Source organism: Vanessa tameamea, chromosome Z (genome assembly GCF_037043105.1).
Source record: "Vanessa tameamea isolate UH-Manoa-2023 chromosome Z, ilVanTame1 primary haplotype, whole genome shotgun sequence".
Lineage (NCBI taxonomy): Eukaryota > Metazoa > Arthropoda > Insecta > Lepidoptera > Nymphalidae > Vanessa > Vanessa tameamea.
In genome coordinates this window covers 4033526-4052725 of record NC_087341.1, presented here as the reverse complement: position 1 = coordinate 4052725, position 19200 = coordinate 4033526, and the positions used below count along the sequence as shown (strand labels likewise).

Below are 19200 nucleotides of genomic sequence, written 5' to 3'. Positions count from 1 at the left end.
TAAGCAATACTGAGCTGTCCTCCATTCTTCTTAGATGTTCTGAGTTATAATTTGTTATTATAAGCACAAACTACAATTTGTGTTAATGAACATATAAGAACTAGCCAAGAGAAACCTTAGGCTACAATATATTATCCTAAGTTATAAGAAAAAAATTATATTTTATGTAGTTATAAATAAATTTCAGGAAGGACCATTGAACTTGGCACCCATTTAGATCTCACTTCTTTTGTCGTTGAAGTCAACAACCAAGGTATATATCGTAATATTGGACTTGGCTCTCATTTTTCACATTTATGTTTTTGATGGGATACAATTCACGCATGTGCTTTCCCTGACATGCATTCGGCTATTATCACAATTTTAGCTGTATATTTTAGAAAATGTCTGCAAATTTGCAAATTTAGTGACACATATTGCTTTTTTTTATGTTAAACATCCGGTCATATTTTTAGGATATAAAGAAAACTTTACACAGCCTTACGTAGATGAATAAATCATTTATTATGAAAATGATCTAAATGCATCGAAAATAATTTCATCTCGATTAGAAGTAAATAGAAATTAAATTAATACGTTTCAATTTCGTTTGTCGTAATTTTTATATCATACAAAATAATATTGTCGCCTGAATGAATACGTTTTATTAAAAAAAAAAAAACATTTTGGCGAATCTGAACCACTTAAGCCGACCGGTTCTTAAATGTATAAAAGAATATATTGAATTTTATTGAGTGTATGCATTAATATTTATGAATTTAGTTTTGGTAACATGTGATTAAAAATATTAAAACAACTATTTTATTAAGACGGCTTACGCAATAAGTTTTATTATCATGCTGGAAATAAATGTTCAAGTTAAAGTAAGCGAAAGTGTTTAAATTAATAACAATCTTATTGCCTACCAGTACCATAATAATTGGTGGCGATCGTTACGCAATACGAACATAATATGAGTACATGTTTAGTTTTACTTTCGGTTATGATAAAACAAAGCCGCTCTTTAGGGAATTCGAACGAAAATATCGGCTAATGCCAAACTGTATTCGACTTTAGAGAGAAAGAGAAAGGTATAGATTACCATTGTGCCCACTGAACTGCTAGTTACTACGTTATTAATATCGTTTTGGTTTCGATGATTTCAATTCGTGTGTGAATATCAAATGTGCTTTAAGTTACACACGAAGAAACTACTAATATTTAAAGACTCGATCTTGTTAAGGAGACATGACAATATGTTTTTTTGTCTCTCTCTCTTAAGTATGTACTTTTGAATCGACATTGTACTTGTTTAAATTCAATGTAAAGCAACTGGTTCACATTTTACTAACTCCACCGAGAAGACCTAGTGTTCATCGAACAATATAGATTTTGATTGGTTACCTTGTTGTGTATGAACTGGAAGATTACGAATGACTTATACGAATGAACCAATCAGAACAACGTATCTTCAAACTTTACTACTAATTAATAGATACAGTTCCTAATTTAAAAATCAGAACACTAGTCAATCTTCTTGTATTTAAACTAACTTAAACTAAACGTAATCACTAGAGATTTTACGAAAACTCTTTATTAACTTTTTAACTCTATTGTTCAACCTTGAAAGACTAAAATATATTCATAAAACTAACATAATACTATCATAGACACGCCACCGTCGCGCGTCGTGAGAAAGTTCGTCGCAATGCTAGAGATCAAGAACAAAATTCTTTACAAAATAATTGAATAATAAAATAGAGTCTCCGCTGCTCTGAAAAGATATATCTTAAATGCCAAAGGATAACTGCAAGAAATTCCTTATTCCATACAGATCTGAATTTGATGCAAATAATTTTATTACAAGTTCTTTTAATAACAATAATAATTATTTTGTTCGACATAGATTTGTTCAAACTATTCAATTTAATTTTTTTTTTTGGTAATGTGTATTTAATTTTAAATTCAATTTTGGCTCGTTAGTCTATTCTATGTAGGTATTTAATTTTTTTTTTTTTGTATAGCAAATTAGAGTAATCTTTATTGGTTAATGTTCCTTTATGTACAGTTAGTTATTAAAGTTAAATATACAGTTAGTTCCAGATGCAAAATAAATATTAATATATTTTTTATCTCTTTCATTTTTATACAAACTAAGTTTACACCGGCCTGGCGAACGAAGTTCTAAATTATTAAAGATAAAATCATTTCATCGTCAGTGGCGCATAAGTATTATTTTTTTAAATTAACAACCTGTAAATTTCCTACTGCTGGGCTAAGGCCTCCTCTCCCTTTTAAGGAGAATGTTTGGAGCATATTCCACCACGCTGCTCCAATGCGGTTTGGTGTAATTGAAATTAGACACATGCAGGTTTCGTCACGAGCCGAGCACGAGATGAATTATAAACAAAAATTAAGCACAATGAAAATTCAGTGGTGCATGCCTGGGTTTTTACCCGAAATCATCGGTTAAGATGTACGCGTTCTAACCACTGGGCCATCTCGGCTCAATTTATTAATATTAATTTTAAATAAGATAAATTATTCTAAATAGATTTTTAAAACGTTATTTTATCCCAAGTGACTCACGCTGAGTCTAGCTGGCATAATTTTTAGTTATAGAATAACACAACAACTTTAACTAAATTTAGAAACGGTAAAACTAATTTATTATTAGAATCCGTAATTAAATATTAAAATGTTGGACCTTCTGCTGACTTCCCATCCGGATGGCTACCAGGTTATCGTCGATCCCCCTCTGGGCTCGTCGGACCACAGTCTCGTCCGGAGTACAGTGCCGGTTGCGCGGTACTCACGACCTCGTTTCGTGGGCTACCGCCGAGCGTAGCACTACAAGTCAGCGGATTGGGATGGGATGCGGTCCTTCTTTGCATCCTACCCATGGAGGCAGGTTTGTTTCTCGCCGGATGATCCGAGCGTTGTTGCTGACTCTGTCGCCGATGTGGTACTTCAGGGTATGGAACTGTTCATTCCGTATTCTGCGGTCCCCATCGGTAGCAAGTCCCAGCCCTGGTTTGGTTTCTGCAAAACGGTTTCACGCCGAAAATGGGACCGCTACTAAGATTGGGCTAACGCATCGGCGTCTCATGATGTAAATACCAGCGCATTCATAAAGGAATATAACTCTGCCTCTAGGTCCTTCAAAAACGTGATTGCTAAGGCGAAGACGGAGTACATTGGCAGAATTGGCGAGAGACTGGTGAGCCTCCCTTCAGGAACACGTGCGTTCTGGTCTCTCGCTAAGGCTGTCTTAGGGAATTTCTGTCAGCTCTCTTTTCCATCTTTGTACAGGGACATTTAAAAAAATACCAGATTTTTATTAAGATCCGTAATAGCAATAACAATTTGTAAAACTCCCTAATATATTTTGTTACTTGTATTTAAAAAGTTATATAAACAAAACTGCTTTCTGCTTCTTCCTCTAATTTCCAGTTTTTTTTTAATATAACAGTGGCACCGTTCGATATGCTTTTGGAGGAGAAATAGCCCAAAGTTTTAAGACCTAAACTAACTTTAACATCACTAGGCCGTTTCGGGCCGTAAATCAAAACGCTCTTACACTCTTGTAGCAGATTATAGGGTGCGGGTACGATTTTTATTTCGATTGTTGTAATTAATTTTTTTTTATGGTATCGGTAGGCGGACGAGCAAATGGGCCACCTGATGGTGAGTCGTCACCACCGCCCTTAGACAATGGCGCTGTAAGAAATATTAACCATTCCTTAAATCACCAATGCGCCACCGGCCTTTGAAACTAAGATGTTATGTCCCTTGTGCCTGTAGTTACACTGGCTCACTCACCCTTCAAACCGAAACACAACGATACTGAGTATTACACTTTGGCGGTCGAATATCTGATGAGTGAGTTGTCCCAGACGGGCTTGCACAAAGCCCTACCACCAAGTAATCATATTATTTTTAAAACTATGGATTGAGAATATCGTTGTATAAATGTTTAATTATAATTAATATTATATAGCTATAATTATAAATCAAGCAATGTATATTAATATTTCGTTTCGTTGGATCGTTAAACAGAAAGCAGTTATGTTTTGCTATGCTGCTTAGTTGCTTTGTACAATTATATTTAAATAATATACCACTGAATTTTCGTGTGTTTAATTTGTGTTTATAATTTAGCTTGTGCTCGGCGGTGAAGGAAAACATCGTGAGCATACGTGAATGTGTTTAATTTCAAGGAAATTCTGCCATATGAGTATCCACCAGTATGCAATGTGGAATATTCTTCAAACTTTCTCCTCAACTAAAGAGGAGGCATTAGCACAGAAGTGAAAAATTTACAGGCTCTTACTATCATTTAAATAATATGCCAAATGTAAAAAAATATTATCAAAAAATGTTTATTAATTAAAATGCGAGTTAGTTATTCGATTAAAAAAAAATTGTTCTCGTGAACATTTTAGACCTAATTAAATATACCTACAATGTTCACATGAAAATAAAAAAAAAATGTTATAATGAATAATATTATAAATTAAGGCGTGAATAAGTATTTTTACGACAAAGTAATATTACAATTATTAAAAATAATATATAAATTGAAATGTAATTTCATTGGTGGAATATAGTACCTTACTACAAAGTGTCATGGCGCATCTGAGTTGAATCTACATTACATAACGGTTGAATCTTTAAATTAAATACAATCTTCTGAAATTACGATTCAACGGTGCTTAAAAGTGTATTTTAAATCATATATATATTAATTCGATTCATTGAACTATAAACTCATACGGTTTGCGATAAATTACTTATAAAAAAATCTATACAAAAGGATCATAAAAGTTAAACTTAAGCTTAAATTTTAATATATATTTTTTTTTAATATATGATCTTGTATATTAAAATAATATTGCTTATTATGTAATTAAGACGTAATTAATACACGTTATTAATACATAAATGTCGTCAACTTACATAACCTTTATAAAAACTTGGAAAAAACGGTCTACATAGTTTAATTTTATAATAAGATTTATTAATTAAAGCATCAAATGCATATAAACACCAAATCCTTTATTTCCGACTTTAAAAAATCACGTTCTCCATACAAATTTTTACCCTTAATTGCGCCCACTTAACTTTATCAATTATCCATGATACATTAATACTACTGTCAAATTAGTATTAAGTCTACACTTAATACTCATATTAATTTATTATATAGTGTCAAAATATTTGTAACATCAGATGTGACGATCGCCCAAACACACTTTCATCCTCATTTCTTAGATGAATTTAGAAAAATTTTCTCATAGTGCTGACCTGCGGTTTCAAAATTTCACCCTGTTAAATCCATTGGTTTAAGTTAAATGCACATCTTAGCAAAGTTACCAAATATATTTTTCTTCTGCATATATTGTCATCTGTAATCTGTTTAGTGGAGTAGACAACAGTAATTAATATTGTTGTCATTTTGTTTAAAACAACGAGTTTCCGTCTCAGAAAAGTTATTTCATCCTTGAGCGAGGTGTTCGCTTCATATTCGCTTCTATAATGGGCTTACCTAGTAAGTAACATTTTTATGCATTAAAATACTTATTTTAAAATTATTATACTATTATTGTAATAAAAATATGTTAATTTTCAATGTTTTATATGCATTGACATATATATAATATATAAAGTCTTCCCGTCATAATGTTTATCGTGAACCGATCAAAAGTGCTTCTAAGTTCTACTAATACTCAAGTACCACCTACCAATTATCTTAACGTTGGCCTAAATTCTCATACTCTATCGAGTAAGTATACTTAGTCATTTTTAATAGTAGTAATATTACAAAAAGTTCCGAGAGAACCTTAAAAAATGCTATTAACAATTTTAAACTGAAGCAAGGTCTGTGTGCTTTAGGATGCTAAATGATATAGGAGTGTTGAAGATAAGCCCACCTTCAGAATGAAATAATCGCCTCGAAGACAAAAATCGTAACGATCTTTTATGTACAAAGTATACCAAGATTTTTTAGCCGATTCTTCTCGGGTATTTATTTCCAATTAAATTTTTCTATTAAAAAGCAAATAATTAGCTTCGATTTTTGGACAAGCTTGTACTTACATAGCACATATGTATATACACAGCATTATATGTCTTACTAAAATTATTTTTAAATAGAGACATAACGTCAATACCTATAACGTCAATACCAAACCTGTATATGTCGGAAGAAATTTCAAGAACTAACATGAAACCAGCTTAATTTCTAACTGATGGATTGAAGTCGAAGTAATTCTCTTAAATAAGAGTTGAGGTCATTGACCAGCGGATTGAAATGTTCCGGTTGTTGCTTTACCGAACAACTGTATAATGAATGCTAATATATTAAAATAATTACATGGTATATTCCAATTTATTAAGCATTTGTTGAAAAAGTCTACAATTACACGATTAAAAAAATAGCTTATTAAAAAGATTCGAAAATGTTTATATATGTGGTTAATATATGTTGCTTTTAACATTTAAAGTGGAAAAATTCTGAAATTAAAATAAATTCACTAAATACAAAATTCGATTATTGCATTCAATTGTGCGAAAATTTTAATTCGCTTGAAAAATAACGATTGTAAACTCCTCTAATTCCTGCAACCTCGCTGTACCATTTCATAACTTTTACTGAACGTAGGTAATAAATACAATTTCTTAAACAAACCTGTATCTGCAATAACGAATTATAAACTTTAAAGCCAAGTTTTAAGCAAATACAAGATAAACTTTCAAACACCAATTAACAGTTTCAGAGTTAGAATACTAAAACTGTGAATAGGTTTTCATTATGGTATAATTTATTTGCACTTTAAGCGTTCTAATATTAAATAAATAGTAAAACAGTAAAGTAAAGTAAATAGTTCTAATAGTAAAAAATACTGAAACTATTCCTATTGCATTCAATTGTCATTGGAACATTTGGCGTCTGCTAGTTATAGGTCGCGTTCATTTGTCAAACAGATCATCGGAACGCACAAGGCTAGGATAGGAAACTGCTGCCATTTTTGTCTTTTTCAACTTATTTAGTTATCACAAAACATTCCATTAGTAAACAATACTCTCGCTTGTTTTTTCGAAATATTTCTCTAAAATATTTGTATCGATAAGATTCTTTGATAAGCAACGAAATAAGAAAATCGATTAGCATACTGAGGAGAAAAAGGTAATTGATATAATTGTATTGCTTCCATAATTACAATATAATATGACGACATTTAATGGCGCTTTTATTATTTAAATCGCGCAATTAAAGTAAAAATTAATATTAATTCAAAGCGATTTCGACCAAGCCGGGCAATATCAAAGGAAGCTAGCTCGTATGATAATATGACATTTTAAACTGTGTACACGTGTACACAAAGGTAGATGCATTCATTATTCCGTTAATCTTTTAACTAAATGAAACTGCAATATGATACGAACAAAAAGAGTTCAGGCGCAGCAACAATGGCTTCTGGTGCTCTCCGAGGTTATACGAAGTCCGAAGTTATATAAGTCACTTGAGTCTAGATTCACAGTGAAAATACAATAAAAATATTGCTAAAATAAAATAAATACAGTATGTTATAACTGACTAGTCGCAGACAATGCTTTCGAGTCCATAAACAGAGACAAAGCGCCGGTAACCTTGAGGATCAATTTGTCTATCAGTTAACGCACACAATTACAAAGGCTCCTTCACGATTCCCATTCCACAATACACAGTATTGTCGCTTTGCGGTAAATGTGTAACTATACAATATATAAAGAAATCTGCATGTGAAATCGCCTAATAATGTAAGATTAAGCCCTGAGTTTAACAAGACAATAGTGCATATTTTGTCTGACAGCGTCAAATGAAATGAAGGTAATGATTTCACATATCTTTGTATTTAAATCTTGACTAATGTAAAAATCCACGCATTATTTTAAAAATAATTTCATTTACTATTAAAATATTTTTCATAGCACTAACGGAGAACTCAATTTCGAGTTTTACGAGAATTAATAATCCGCCCACGAGCCCTTTATTGACTTATCCAGCATTTCCCAAATTATAGGCGCTGGTCCAATGGTGAGTCGCAAGCTAATATTGCGTGGACCCTGCCAATCCGTGTCTCGCCTCTTTGACGAAGCTACGAAAGTCCTCCTACTCTTCAGTAATGCATGCCTTCGCATTCATGAGGCGATATTTTCGGTTGATTAATATTACAAATTAATACCGAAATATATTTGACTTAACAAAATTTAACATCATTATATCTTCAAAAATAGGAAACAAATGCATCTCATTCATATAGTTATTATATGTACATATATTAATTAGTATATTTTATGATATCAAAGCGGTAAGTCCCGTATTTGGAAAATTAAATTGTTTTTTTTTTGTTGCTGTGTCGCGGTCCAGTCTTCTTTGGGAACCATTGGATAGATCTATTTATAGAAATATTAATTATTTGAAATGGAAAATGTAATTTTAACAGAGTTTAATTAGTACATGAGTAGGAACGAGTGTGAAGCGATATTCATGCGTCAATGTTGTTTATTGTGCCCTATAGTCATATAGGTTATTTAACATTTATACAATGTTATTTATTACGTTAAATGTTGTCGAATACTAACGTTGTATAACATTGTGTAAATTTGTATTCCTTTTATTAATTAATTTAGTATTGTTACTAAAACCACCATGTTCAACATTTCAATAGAATTGCTTGAAGTACTAAATTCAACTACGATATTAGAAAACAGTTAACTTCGCCTGTTAGTGTGTGGGTCACACACTAACAGGCGAAGTTAAATAACAAAATAATAATCCAACAAATTGTTAACTCTTACATACATTTTTCATTTCAATAAACATAAATCACGAACTATTGAAACGGATTGCAGTATGAAAATATAATTTAAAAACAATTTGCATTCACGTCAGCCTTTGCTTTGCTTTGTTTTATAAACCAAAGTAAAAGGAATTGACTATAAACGGAGCTTTAATTTGGTATGAATGTTTGATACTATGAGTATGTAGGAAGTCGCACAGACTTCATATCGATAAAAATATAACTAGGAACTTTGATACTATGAGGCGACCTCCGTGGTCGAGTAGTGTGTACACCGGTTTTCATGGGTACGCCACTCCGAGGTCCCGGGTTAGATTCCCGGCCGAGTCGATGTAGAAAAAGTTCATTAGTTTTCTATGTTGTCTTGGGTCTGGCTGTATGTGGTACCGTCGTTACTTCTGATTTTCCATAACACAAGTGCTTTAGCTACTTACATTGGGATCAGAGTAATGTATGTGATGTTGTCCAATATTTATGTATTTATTTAATTTTCACTCGCGGCTACGCTTGCATGTGAGGGGGTGGGTCAGGTGATCCTTTCCTTTACTCCTGACGATGTAATATATGCAAATATGACCGGAATGCTATTCCAATTATCCGATTAAAACTAGCAAAAAATTCAAAAAATCTTAAGCAAACTTGAAATATTTAAACGAAAATACACGGAGATCAGTTTTAAACTAATATGATCATGAAACAATTTACCGCAAAGTTCAAATTGAGGAATGTTATGTCATATGCGTTAGCTTTACGATGCAGCGCAGCCTTAAATTGAAGCGCTCTTCTCATCTAGATTTTAGCTCACGTTTGAGAGAAAAGTTTAATGTTAAGTCAAAGGTAAATTAACAATTAACAAAAGTTTAAGCTTCACTCATATCCTAAACTATGTTGTATTTCCAGTACTATTTTCAGTTCCATATAGTTTGAGGACTAATTTTGTTTTAAGCGTACGTACGTCATCTACATAATTGGTTTTGCGTTATTTGAATGTTGAATTTATCGTTCGCTGTTCAGTACCACGGTTACATATATAATTAAATACCTATTATGAAAGTAACAAATAAACATAGCCTTTAATGTAAATATTCAAATTATAATTTAGTGTAATGTCACAGGGAAGTAAGTTCTGTACGGTTTTGTTTTTGGTTTCACTCAAAAACTACGTTTACATTTTGATAATTTCGGGACGGACCTAGGCTATTTAAATATACATATATTGCGTTCAAATGTTTTATAGGAAATGCCTCGTTGGTGTAATAGTTGTATAAGGCTCATCTTGGGACTGATTTTTCTTTAGTTGGGTTTAGGAAAGAAATCAAATAACCAAATAATTACTGTTATAATTTCATTTATGTCTGTGATAAACCTAGCATTATTGTAGAATTTTCGATATAAGATAAAGTTAGCCGTCGTTGATCCGGCCGGACACTTTCTTAGACGTTCCTGGCACCGCTTCAATCTGTCATTTGGTGTTTTATGGGTATCACTTGATTTCTCTTGAGAAGATTTTTCCAACGACGACAATATACGATCTCTATATTTTGTTTTGCCATTTTGACGAGCATGTTGCGCTATATTTCAATTTAAAAAAAAAATCATATATATTCACTATATCTATTAAACGTATTCAACTAATCGATTTTAAAAAGGGTTGACGATTAAAAAACTCAAAAGAACGTCGTTTCTTTGTCGATTCATTATACTTAACGGAAATTATGGGATGCAGCGAAACGATCTCAAGATGACGTCGCTTCCCGCTCGTATCAGATACAATACTTTGATCTTTTAACTATCACCGGTGGTTTAATTAAATTTTGCATGTAGATGAGAGATGTGCAGCTACTACGCCAAACTGTATCTTCCGATTTTGATATCATACGTTTTATGAACTTCCTCTCGCTATCTAATTTAAACGCATATTCACGCCAAACTAATCTCATCTAAGATTCGTTTATTTGATTAGCATAATTATATTTGCCTTAAGCATACTCCGTTTCTATTGTATCTTCAACAAGTAAGTCTAAAGCCATAGAATATTAAAATTGAAATTATTTATGTTGAGAGTTGATCAAATATTTATTCATATGATTTTTGTTTGTTAAATACTCACTGCGTTCACTCATTTAACGCGAACATAGGAAAAAAATGCTATCAGAATTCATATTGGTTGGATTAGAGGTACCAATAAAGGAATGAATTGCCAAACAAAGCTGTAGCGAATGCTTTTCAGGAACTAGGACAAAAGCTAACAATATACTCAAACCATCAACAAAAGCTTCAGCTTGAATTCACAAATGTCTGTTGAACATTTGACGATAATAAATACACATTTATAGTAATTTATCAAACTTGAAAACTATATTACAAAGCTTTTGAGCTTGAGCTTAGATATTCTTGCGGGTCAAGTTTATTATTAGTTAACCAAGTCTCCTATGTGTAGGGACATAAGTTACAAGATCTATATATATATACTAATAAGGACACTTTTTTTGTTATGCCTAACAGAAAAAAAGCTTATAAACCAATATACGTAAAACAGAAGAAGCAGCGCTAGTAACTTTTGGCTTAGCTTCTCAGTTTCACATGCTTTATATTTAGACTGTTCATCTGACAAGCCTATTGTTAATGTTCTTGTTATATTATAAACTAAGATAACATTATTGTCATGATAAGTGTTACATTTGATCGCATTGGGCAAACTATTTAATTTTGATGATTATATATGTATATATTTTTTTCAGTTCAAATGAGTAATTTAAAATAGAAACAAAATGATTGAAAGTTTTATTTACTAGTTGATAATAAGTTAGTGTCAGATTGATTATACTATTAAGTTGTAAATAAATTAACATACAATACTTTTTAAAATTAAAAAATTCTGAAAAATATATATTGATAGTCTTCCAATCTATTTTGAACTTGGCGTCATCGACATAACCTTACGTTACGTACGTTAGTTAGGTGATTGTGTCATAGAACACAGCTTACACACCGCTCAAACTGACCCGGCGATACAACAGTACTCTCGAGGAGATTTGATATTGTAAAAATGAAAATTATCCCAATAAATACATTTAAAGTTATAACATAAAAAAATAACGCACGTATGTAAAAGATTATGTAAGACAGACGATAGAGGAGCATGGATTTAGTATTCGTATTCGTTTATTTTCAAACAGGACAGAAACATTTTATTGTACGTCATTTGATTGATGAAAAAGAGCAACAGATAAGTTTCTCGCCGGTTATTCTTGATAAAATCTACTTTCTGCACTGGTTTTGTATTAAATTAAATCATGTAAAACGGCGATTAAAAGTGCTTGTTAAACTATACTCTAATAATGTATACTTTTATTTTGATATTTGATTTCTATCGACATTATCGTCGAGACTGCGCAGCATACTTACGCGATAGAGAATTTTTACATTCCTGTCTTTATATGACGCAATGTCAAGGATGGCGAATAGCATACTCCGTGTGCACTGCGCCGTATTGTACTCGCATTCATGAGAATTCTTCTACACTAGACATATCTTATCGCAAAGGCAGCCTCCGCATTGAACCGTGTCTGTACACGTCCGAGCGACACAATATGTTAACGGCACGGTCGTCGTAACCGAGTACAACATTTCATATCTTGTAACATAAAAAAGAAAAATCGAAGACCATAGAACATGTAAATCTTAACATAATATTCGAATCCGGACAAGCTCTTCTTCATTTTCATGTTCTTAATTCACCTATAATTTATCTCGTGTTACGTTATATGCTGGGCCGGATCTACCATATGGCATTTTGGGCTCCAGCCCAGGGCCCCGTGGATTCAAGGGGGCCTCAGCTAAGCCAAGTCAAAGTAAAGAAAACGATAATGCGAAAGAATCCATAACTTCATTAAATTAAACAGATAGTATGGTTTGCAGCCCTGAGAGTCCTGCAATGAATCAAACCCATTCAATCAATTTAATTCAAGTCTACGTTCAGATATGTGGGCCCCTAACTAGTGTTAGCCCAGGACCCCCTAAATTTACGGTCCGGCCCTGGTTATATGTACCCAGTGGGTTGCTGAATTGTAATTGCATTGGAGCAGCTTGGTTGGATAAGCTTCAAACCGTCTCCTCAATAGCACATCAGGCTTAAGGCCAGCATTGGAATCATTAGACGTTTTCAGTCTATAACTTATAATGAATGAGATAATATTACACATGCTTATATGTTATATAAAATAAACAGGCATGACTTGGCATTAGTATCCGTTAACTGTTATAATAAAAGATGCATAAAATTACGTAGATAATATTCATTTCAAATTTTTCATAAATAAATTGTATAGTTTATCAAAACTGATAGTACAAAACACATGAAACAGTTCTATTAACGAAAATAATCGAAACAATGTCGTGATAAAATAATATTTGAATAAAAAATATTCAAATATTATTGAATAAAATAATATTTGAATTAAAATTATTCAAATATTATTTTATGAATATAATTATGTTCATAATTAATACATAACGTTATTACATGAATGTTGTCATTACATTTTAATTAATTTGCAATCGATGAAATGGAACCTAATTAAAATTTTATATTAAATATCGACATATCACCTCGATGCGAAAATAATGTGTATTACCGGCGAAAGATCATTTCATTAAAATTACTAGTAACTCAACATGAAAATTATTCGTTACGTAAAATAAAATTGTGGGCGAAAATTTGATGATGTATGAATTTATTCACGTAAAAAAATATGGTTCGAAAGCGTATTTTAATCGGGATATGGGAAATAATTGAAACAGCTGGGATAAGGACTCCTGTCCTGTTATATGATAGGAATTTGAGCTTAAATCGGTTAGATTAGTGGATACACGTATGGAAGACACGTTTGAAACATACATTCCTTACGATATTTTCCTTCACCTTATTGTTGGCTGTTTCAAATAACGATAATATATTAATTGTTATTATATTATATACAATTATTATTGTCATACAATAACAATAATATATTAATTGTTTTTTGGACTATTTATCTCCCAAATAATGGGGCAAATATTCCAGTCACACGGGTCAATGACCAAGTGTATCTGGGGAGTGAAAAAGTCAGTCAGTACAGTCAGTCAGCCAGCTTATTATTAGATTCTAAAAACTTACGTACTATTCGACAAGTATTTAAAATAGCAGCTTTTTGCATGGTGATGTATGTGAGAGGTGGTAAATCAAGAATTTTTAAACTTTGGTGTAAGTGTTTAGGTATGACTCCGGTAGTGGAAAGCACGATAGGGACAATAAAAACCTTATTTAAATTCCATATTCTAATTATTTCTTCTTTTAATTCTGTATATTTATTGATCTTTTCCGTAATAGTTTTTAATAAGTTATGTGTGTTTGGAACAGAAACATCAATTAAGTAAGCTATTTTAGATGATTTGTTAACTAAAGTTATATCCGGTCTATTGTAATGAATCGTTTTATCAGTAAGAATTGCTCTATCATAATATATTTTTATTTCTTCATTTTCTAAAACGGGGTTGGGTTGGTATTCATAGTAAGGTTTTAGTGGAGTATTTGTGAAGTTATATTTGTGTGCAAGTTTTTGATGTATGTAGTGAACTATTTGGTTGTGGCGATGGGTGTAATCTGTTTGAACTAGAGTAGGGCAAGCTCCTGTAATATGTTGTATATTTTCTGGCATTCTGTGACATTTTCGACATAAATCTGATTCTATTGATTCTTTAAGTATATATTTTTTATAATTTCTTGTATTGATAACCTGGTCTTGAATAGCAATTAGAAAGCCTTCTGTTTCGGGGAACAGGTAACCTTTTTGTAACCATTTATTTGACGCATCTAAATCTATGAAATTTTGCTCTAGATCGTGGATATGCCTACCATGTAGTTCTTTTCTTCTCCAATCTTTAATTTTTTCATTTATTTGTTCTTGGATAGTTTTAAACTCTTTATTCTTATTTTTTAGGTTTAACGGTGTGAAATTATCATCAACTTCTACTATAGCTGCATGTATCTTACTAGTATTTGCTTTATTGTAGAAAAAATTTTGAATATTATGGATTTGGTTTTGCCAAAGTATTTTTAAATCAACTACCCCTCTTCCTCCTAATTGTCTTTTCAACGTTAATCTTTCTATAGCTGATTTCGGATGGTGATAATTATGCTTAGTTAGCGTGACTCTAGTTTTTATTTCTAACTTCTTAATATCTGTCTGAGACCATTTGATTATCCCGAAGGAGTAAGTTAGGACCGGAATAGCAAAAGTATTTATTGCTCTTATGAGATTTCGCGAATAAAGATGTTTTTTGCACAGCTGGTTTACTCTTTTGATGTACTCTGTGGTAAGATCTTGTTTTAATTTTGAGTGATTAATATCCTTAGCTTGAAGTATACCCAAATATTTATATAAGTCCCCTTCTAACATCTCGGATATATTTATTTCCTCACTTATTTCATAATTTTTCTCAATTAATTTTCCTTTCTTTATAGTTAAAGTTTTGCATTTATCTAAGCCAAAATTCATATTTATATCTTTACTAAATTGCGCTGTAATTTTTATCATTTCTTTCATTTCTTTCACAGATTTACTAAATAGTTTTATGTCATCCATGTACATTAAATGAGAAACCGCTATGTCACGTGTTAATTGGTATCCAATTTTAGAATCTGATAGTATTCTAGATAGAGGATTTAGGGCGAGGCAAAACCACAAAGGACTGAGAGAGTCTCCCTGGAAGATGCCATTTCTAATATGGATTTCGTCACAACAGATTTTAGATGTTTTTGTTGTTAAAGTTATTGTGGTTCTCCAATTAGACATGGCCTCCTCCAAAAATTTAATAATATTAGGATGAATCTTATATGTTTGTAAAATTTGGACTAACCATGAATGTGGGACACTATCAAAAGCTTTTTTGAAATCTATATATGTGACATACAAATTTCTATTAAATTTATTTGAATGTTTTAGTATGGTTGAATCTATAATTAATTGCTCTTTACATCCTCTGTGGTTTCGCCTGCATCCCTTTTGTTCCTCTGACATTACATTATGTGCTTCCAGGTGTGAGACTATCTTATTGGTAATGCAGGATGTGATTATTTTATATATTGTTGGTAGGCATGTTATGGGACGGTACTGTGATGGATCGTGGGTGTTTTGGTTTTTTGGTAGCATGTAGGTCAAACCGGTTGTTATAAAATTTGGGAGTGGAGTTCTACAGTTAATTAGGTCTGAAATTATTTTTGTTAGAATATCATGTAATGACGTAAACTTTTTATACCAGAAATTATGTATCTGGTCTATTCCAGCAGCTTTCCAATTTTTCGTTTTCTTTAAAACTTCCGTTAAATCATCCAATTTTAATTCTATAAATTCCATCTGTTCCATATAACCCCACTTCTGATTCTCTTCTTCAATCCATTTTGCCTGTAAATTGTGGTCACTCCTTTTTTCCCAAATCCCTGTCCAGTAGTTTTTAAGTTCATCTTTATTTGGTATTTGTTCTTCATTATTTGTATTATTCGAGGTATAACTATTCAATGACCTGTAAAAAGCTTTTTCGTTGGTACTATATAATTTATTATCTTGTTTTCTATTAAGTGCTTTCCTGTATCTTGCAAGTCTATGTGATTTTAAAGATAGTTTCTGTTTAAGAGTGTCGATATATTCTTCTGGTTTCTTGTTTTCTCGTTCGTGGATAGTGTGCACTTTGGTATTTTTAAATATTATCTCTACTTTTTTTACTACTTTTTTAGATCTATTGCCTTTTAAATATTGAGTTAACCTACCAATGTCTGCTCTAAGCTTTTTTATATCGTTTTCTAATCTATGTTCCCACGCGGGCTTATGGCTCTTTTTCTTCTGTATGCTTGAATCTTCTATATTTCCTGTCTTAATTTTATAGCCAAGTTTTGTTATTATTACTAAAGCTGAACAATATATTAATGTATGTAAATGCAGTAGGTCGGAATCTAATGAAAAAAAGGTAGGTAGTATATGAGTATTGAATGTGTAAATCAGATCATGAAGTAGCTTACTCTCTTTTAATCGCGGTAATTTTGGTCGGGTTTTAGGATCAGTACCTTGAAATTTAGTTAGTGCTGTTTCTAAAAGATTCTTTAATTCTTCAATGTTTTCTTGTTGTGGGTTTTCTAAGGTTGTAGATTGAGTATATTGTACTTCTGTATCGTGAACTAGGGATGTTAAATTTGTCTGTGTAGAAGCATCAGATTGTGTAATATTGTAAGTTGTAGGGCTAGTAACTATATTGTGTGTCTGAATTAACGGTTGTGATTGTAAATGGGGTGAATGCAACGATGTATCTGTTTGATTATTTAAATCCGCTTCCCTTCTTAATTGTTCAGCAATTTCTGATTTAAGATGTGCTATTTCATTTTCACTTATTAATTTATTTCTAATTATTACTCTTCTTTGATCTGCGATACGTTGTTGACTTACATTCCAATCCGGATATTGTGTTTTAAATTTGTCGAATAGCCGTTTAGGGTACATAACTTTATCAGTTTCTAATTTTGTAATATAAAGATAAGTACGCATAATAAACAAGTTAACTTCTTTGTCCCACTTCATGCGTACTCTGGGTTTACCAGCCTTGGTGGTCGCAGGTTGTGAGCTAGCGGCTCCCTGCGAAACATCCTCAGTTGGCCTGTTAAAACTAACAGCAGAATTTTGACTAGCACTAATAACGGGTAAACTATTGTCGGCTGTAGATAATTGTTCGGGGGGAACCCGCCTGCTCAGTCCCCCACCGCCAGTGGATCGCATGCTGTAACACCCAGCACTGGCTCCAGGTGTGCCCCGGCGACCCCCGGGTAGCGGCCCTATACGTAATCTCTCTGAATGTTGCTCCATGTTTGATGGGTTACCATAGCCTTGTTTGCCGCATAAGTTTCAGATGTATGCGTGTCCGCCCCCCACGTGGTCTGGTGTTCGACTCGGACGTAAGGTTGGATTTTGGGGGGCATATTAATTGTTATTATTATTGTTATTGTATGAGAATAATAATTGTAAAATACGACATTGAAATAAAATCCCAATGCATTTCTTTCGTCGGTTCTTCTCAGGTCCGACGTTTTTATTTCCGTACTGGTGGTAGATTTTTGACTCATCATCACATAATCATTTGTATTAGTCCACTGCTGGACATAGGCCTATCTCAAGGCGCGCCACTCAGCCCAATCTTCGACCCATATAACTGACCGTAGAAGTCTTAAGTCTTCAATTTCCGAGAGAACTTCCAGCAATTAGCAAGTAACACTTCTATATTGAATAAAGATTTATGATCTTGACACAACCGAGCATGAGTAGAACTATAAACACACAGAGTGTTCTGCCAACGTGGCAACCCGGCATTACTTATACAGATAAAGTATATTATTTCGGTTCTTGTTTGTATGAATAGAACTGTGAACTAATATTATGAAGCGTGTATAAACTTTCGGTATCGACTTACGGACGGTAGCAATTATTACTTTCGACGATTCGTTAATGCTCAATCTATTGTCTTTTTTTTTATCATGTGCTTATAAATACACGTAGTTATATTGCGATGCTACTAGTCTAAACAATCAGTTGTAGTAGAAGCATTTTTCTTTAACTACGTCGACATTAAAATAAGATTGAATATTTCACGAACTAAATTATTCTAAATAAATTATTCGATAATTATTAAATATTTAAAAATATAGGATTTTAAAGATAAGTATATATGTACTTTAATTCATTATATTTTATTTATTTATTATACCCCGTAATATCAGGATCATATCCACTCGTCAGTTATTCTTCCCCCTATTATCAATATTTACTAGTCATTGTATTTCAGTTTAAAGGATTAGTGAGCCGGTGTAATTACACCTACTCATTAGTAATTACTAACCAATGATTTAAATTATCATTTGTTGTTCGACGGTGATCACTTACCGTCTGTCACTCCGCTAACCTATGCAATAAAAAAGAACAAATACTCGTAGAACGAATAGATAATTAATTATATTTTAGATTTAGTTGAGATATTTACTTTACGTTTGAGTCTCTAGACTCAAATATATAGACCATTATATACAGACGTCTATAAAACGATGCATTAAATTTTATGATGACAAAATCATTTTATTTTGCAAACATGCGTTAAATGAAACATCGATCAATTTATGACAACAACGGTCCACTGTATTAAATTTCCATTGAATTAATGTTTACAACGAAAATGCAATATTATAGATTCAGTAAAACATACCTCGAAATTATCAATAATGTTAGCAATTCGGTAGTAAATACACATAACTCTATATATTATGTACAGTCGAACCCAACTAACAAAACAGCCAGAGGCT

At 32.2% G+C, this 19200-nt stretch overlaps 1 protein-coding gene across 1 annotated transcript; it reads right to left on the bottom strand.

Moving 5' to 3' along the window:
- Positions 1-13945: 13945 nt before the first annotated feature.
- Positions 13946-17716, bottom strand: LOC135194637 (uncharacterized). The gene has a single exon (XM_064220284.1). The coding sequence runs from the start codon at positions 17714-17716 to the stop codon at positions 13946-13948; it is 3771 nt and encodes a 1256-aa protein (XP_064076354.1).
- Between the last annotated feature and the right edge of the window lie 1484 nt (positions 17717-19200).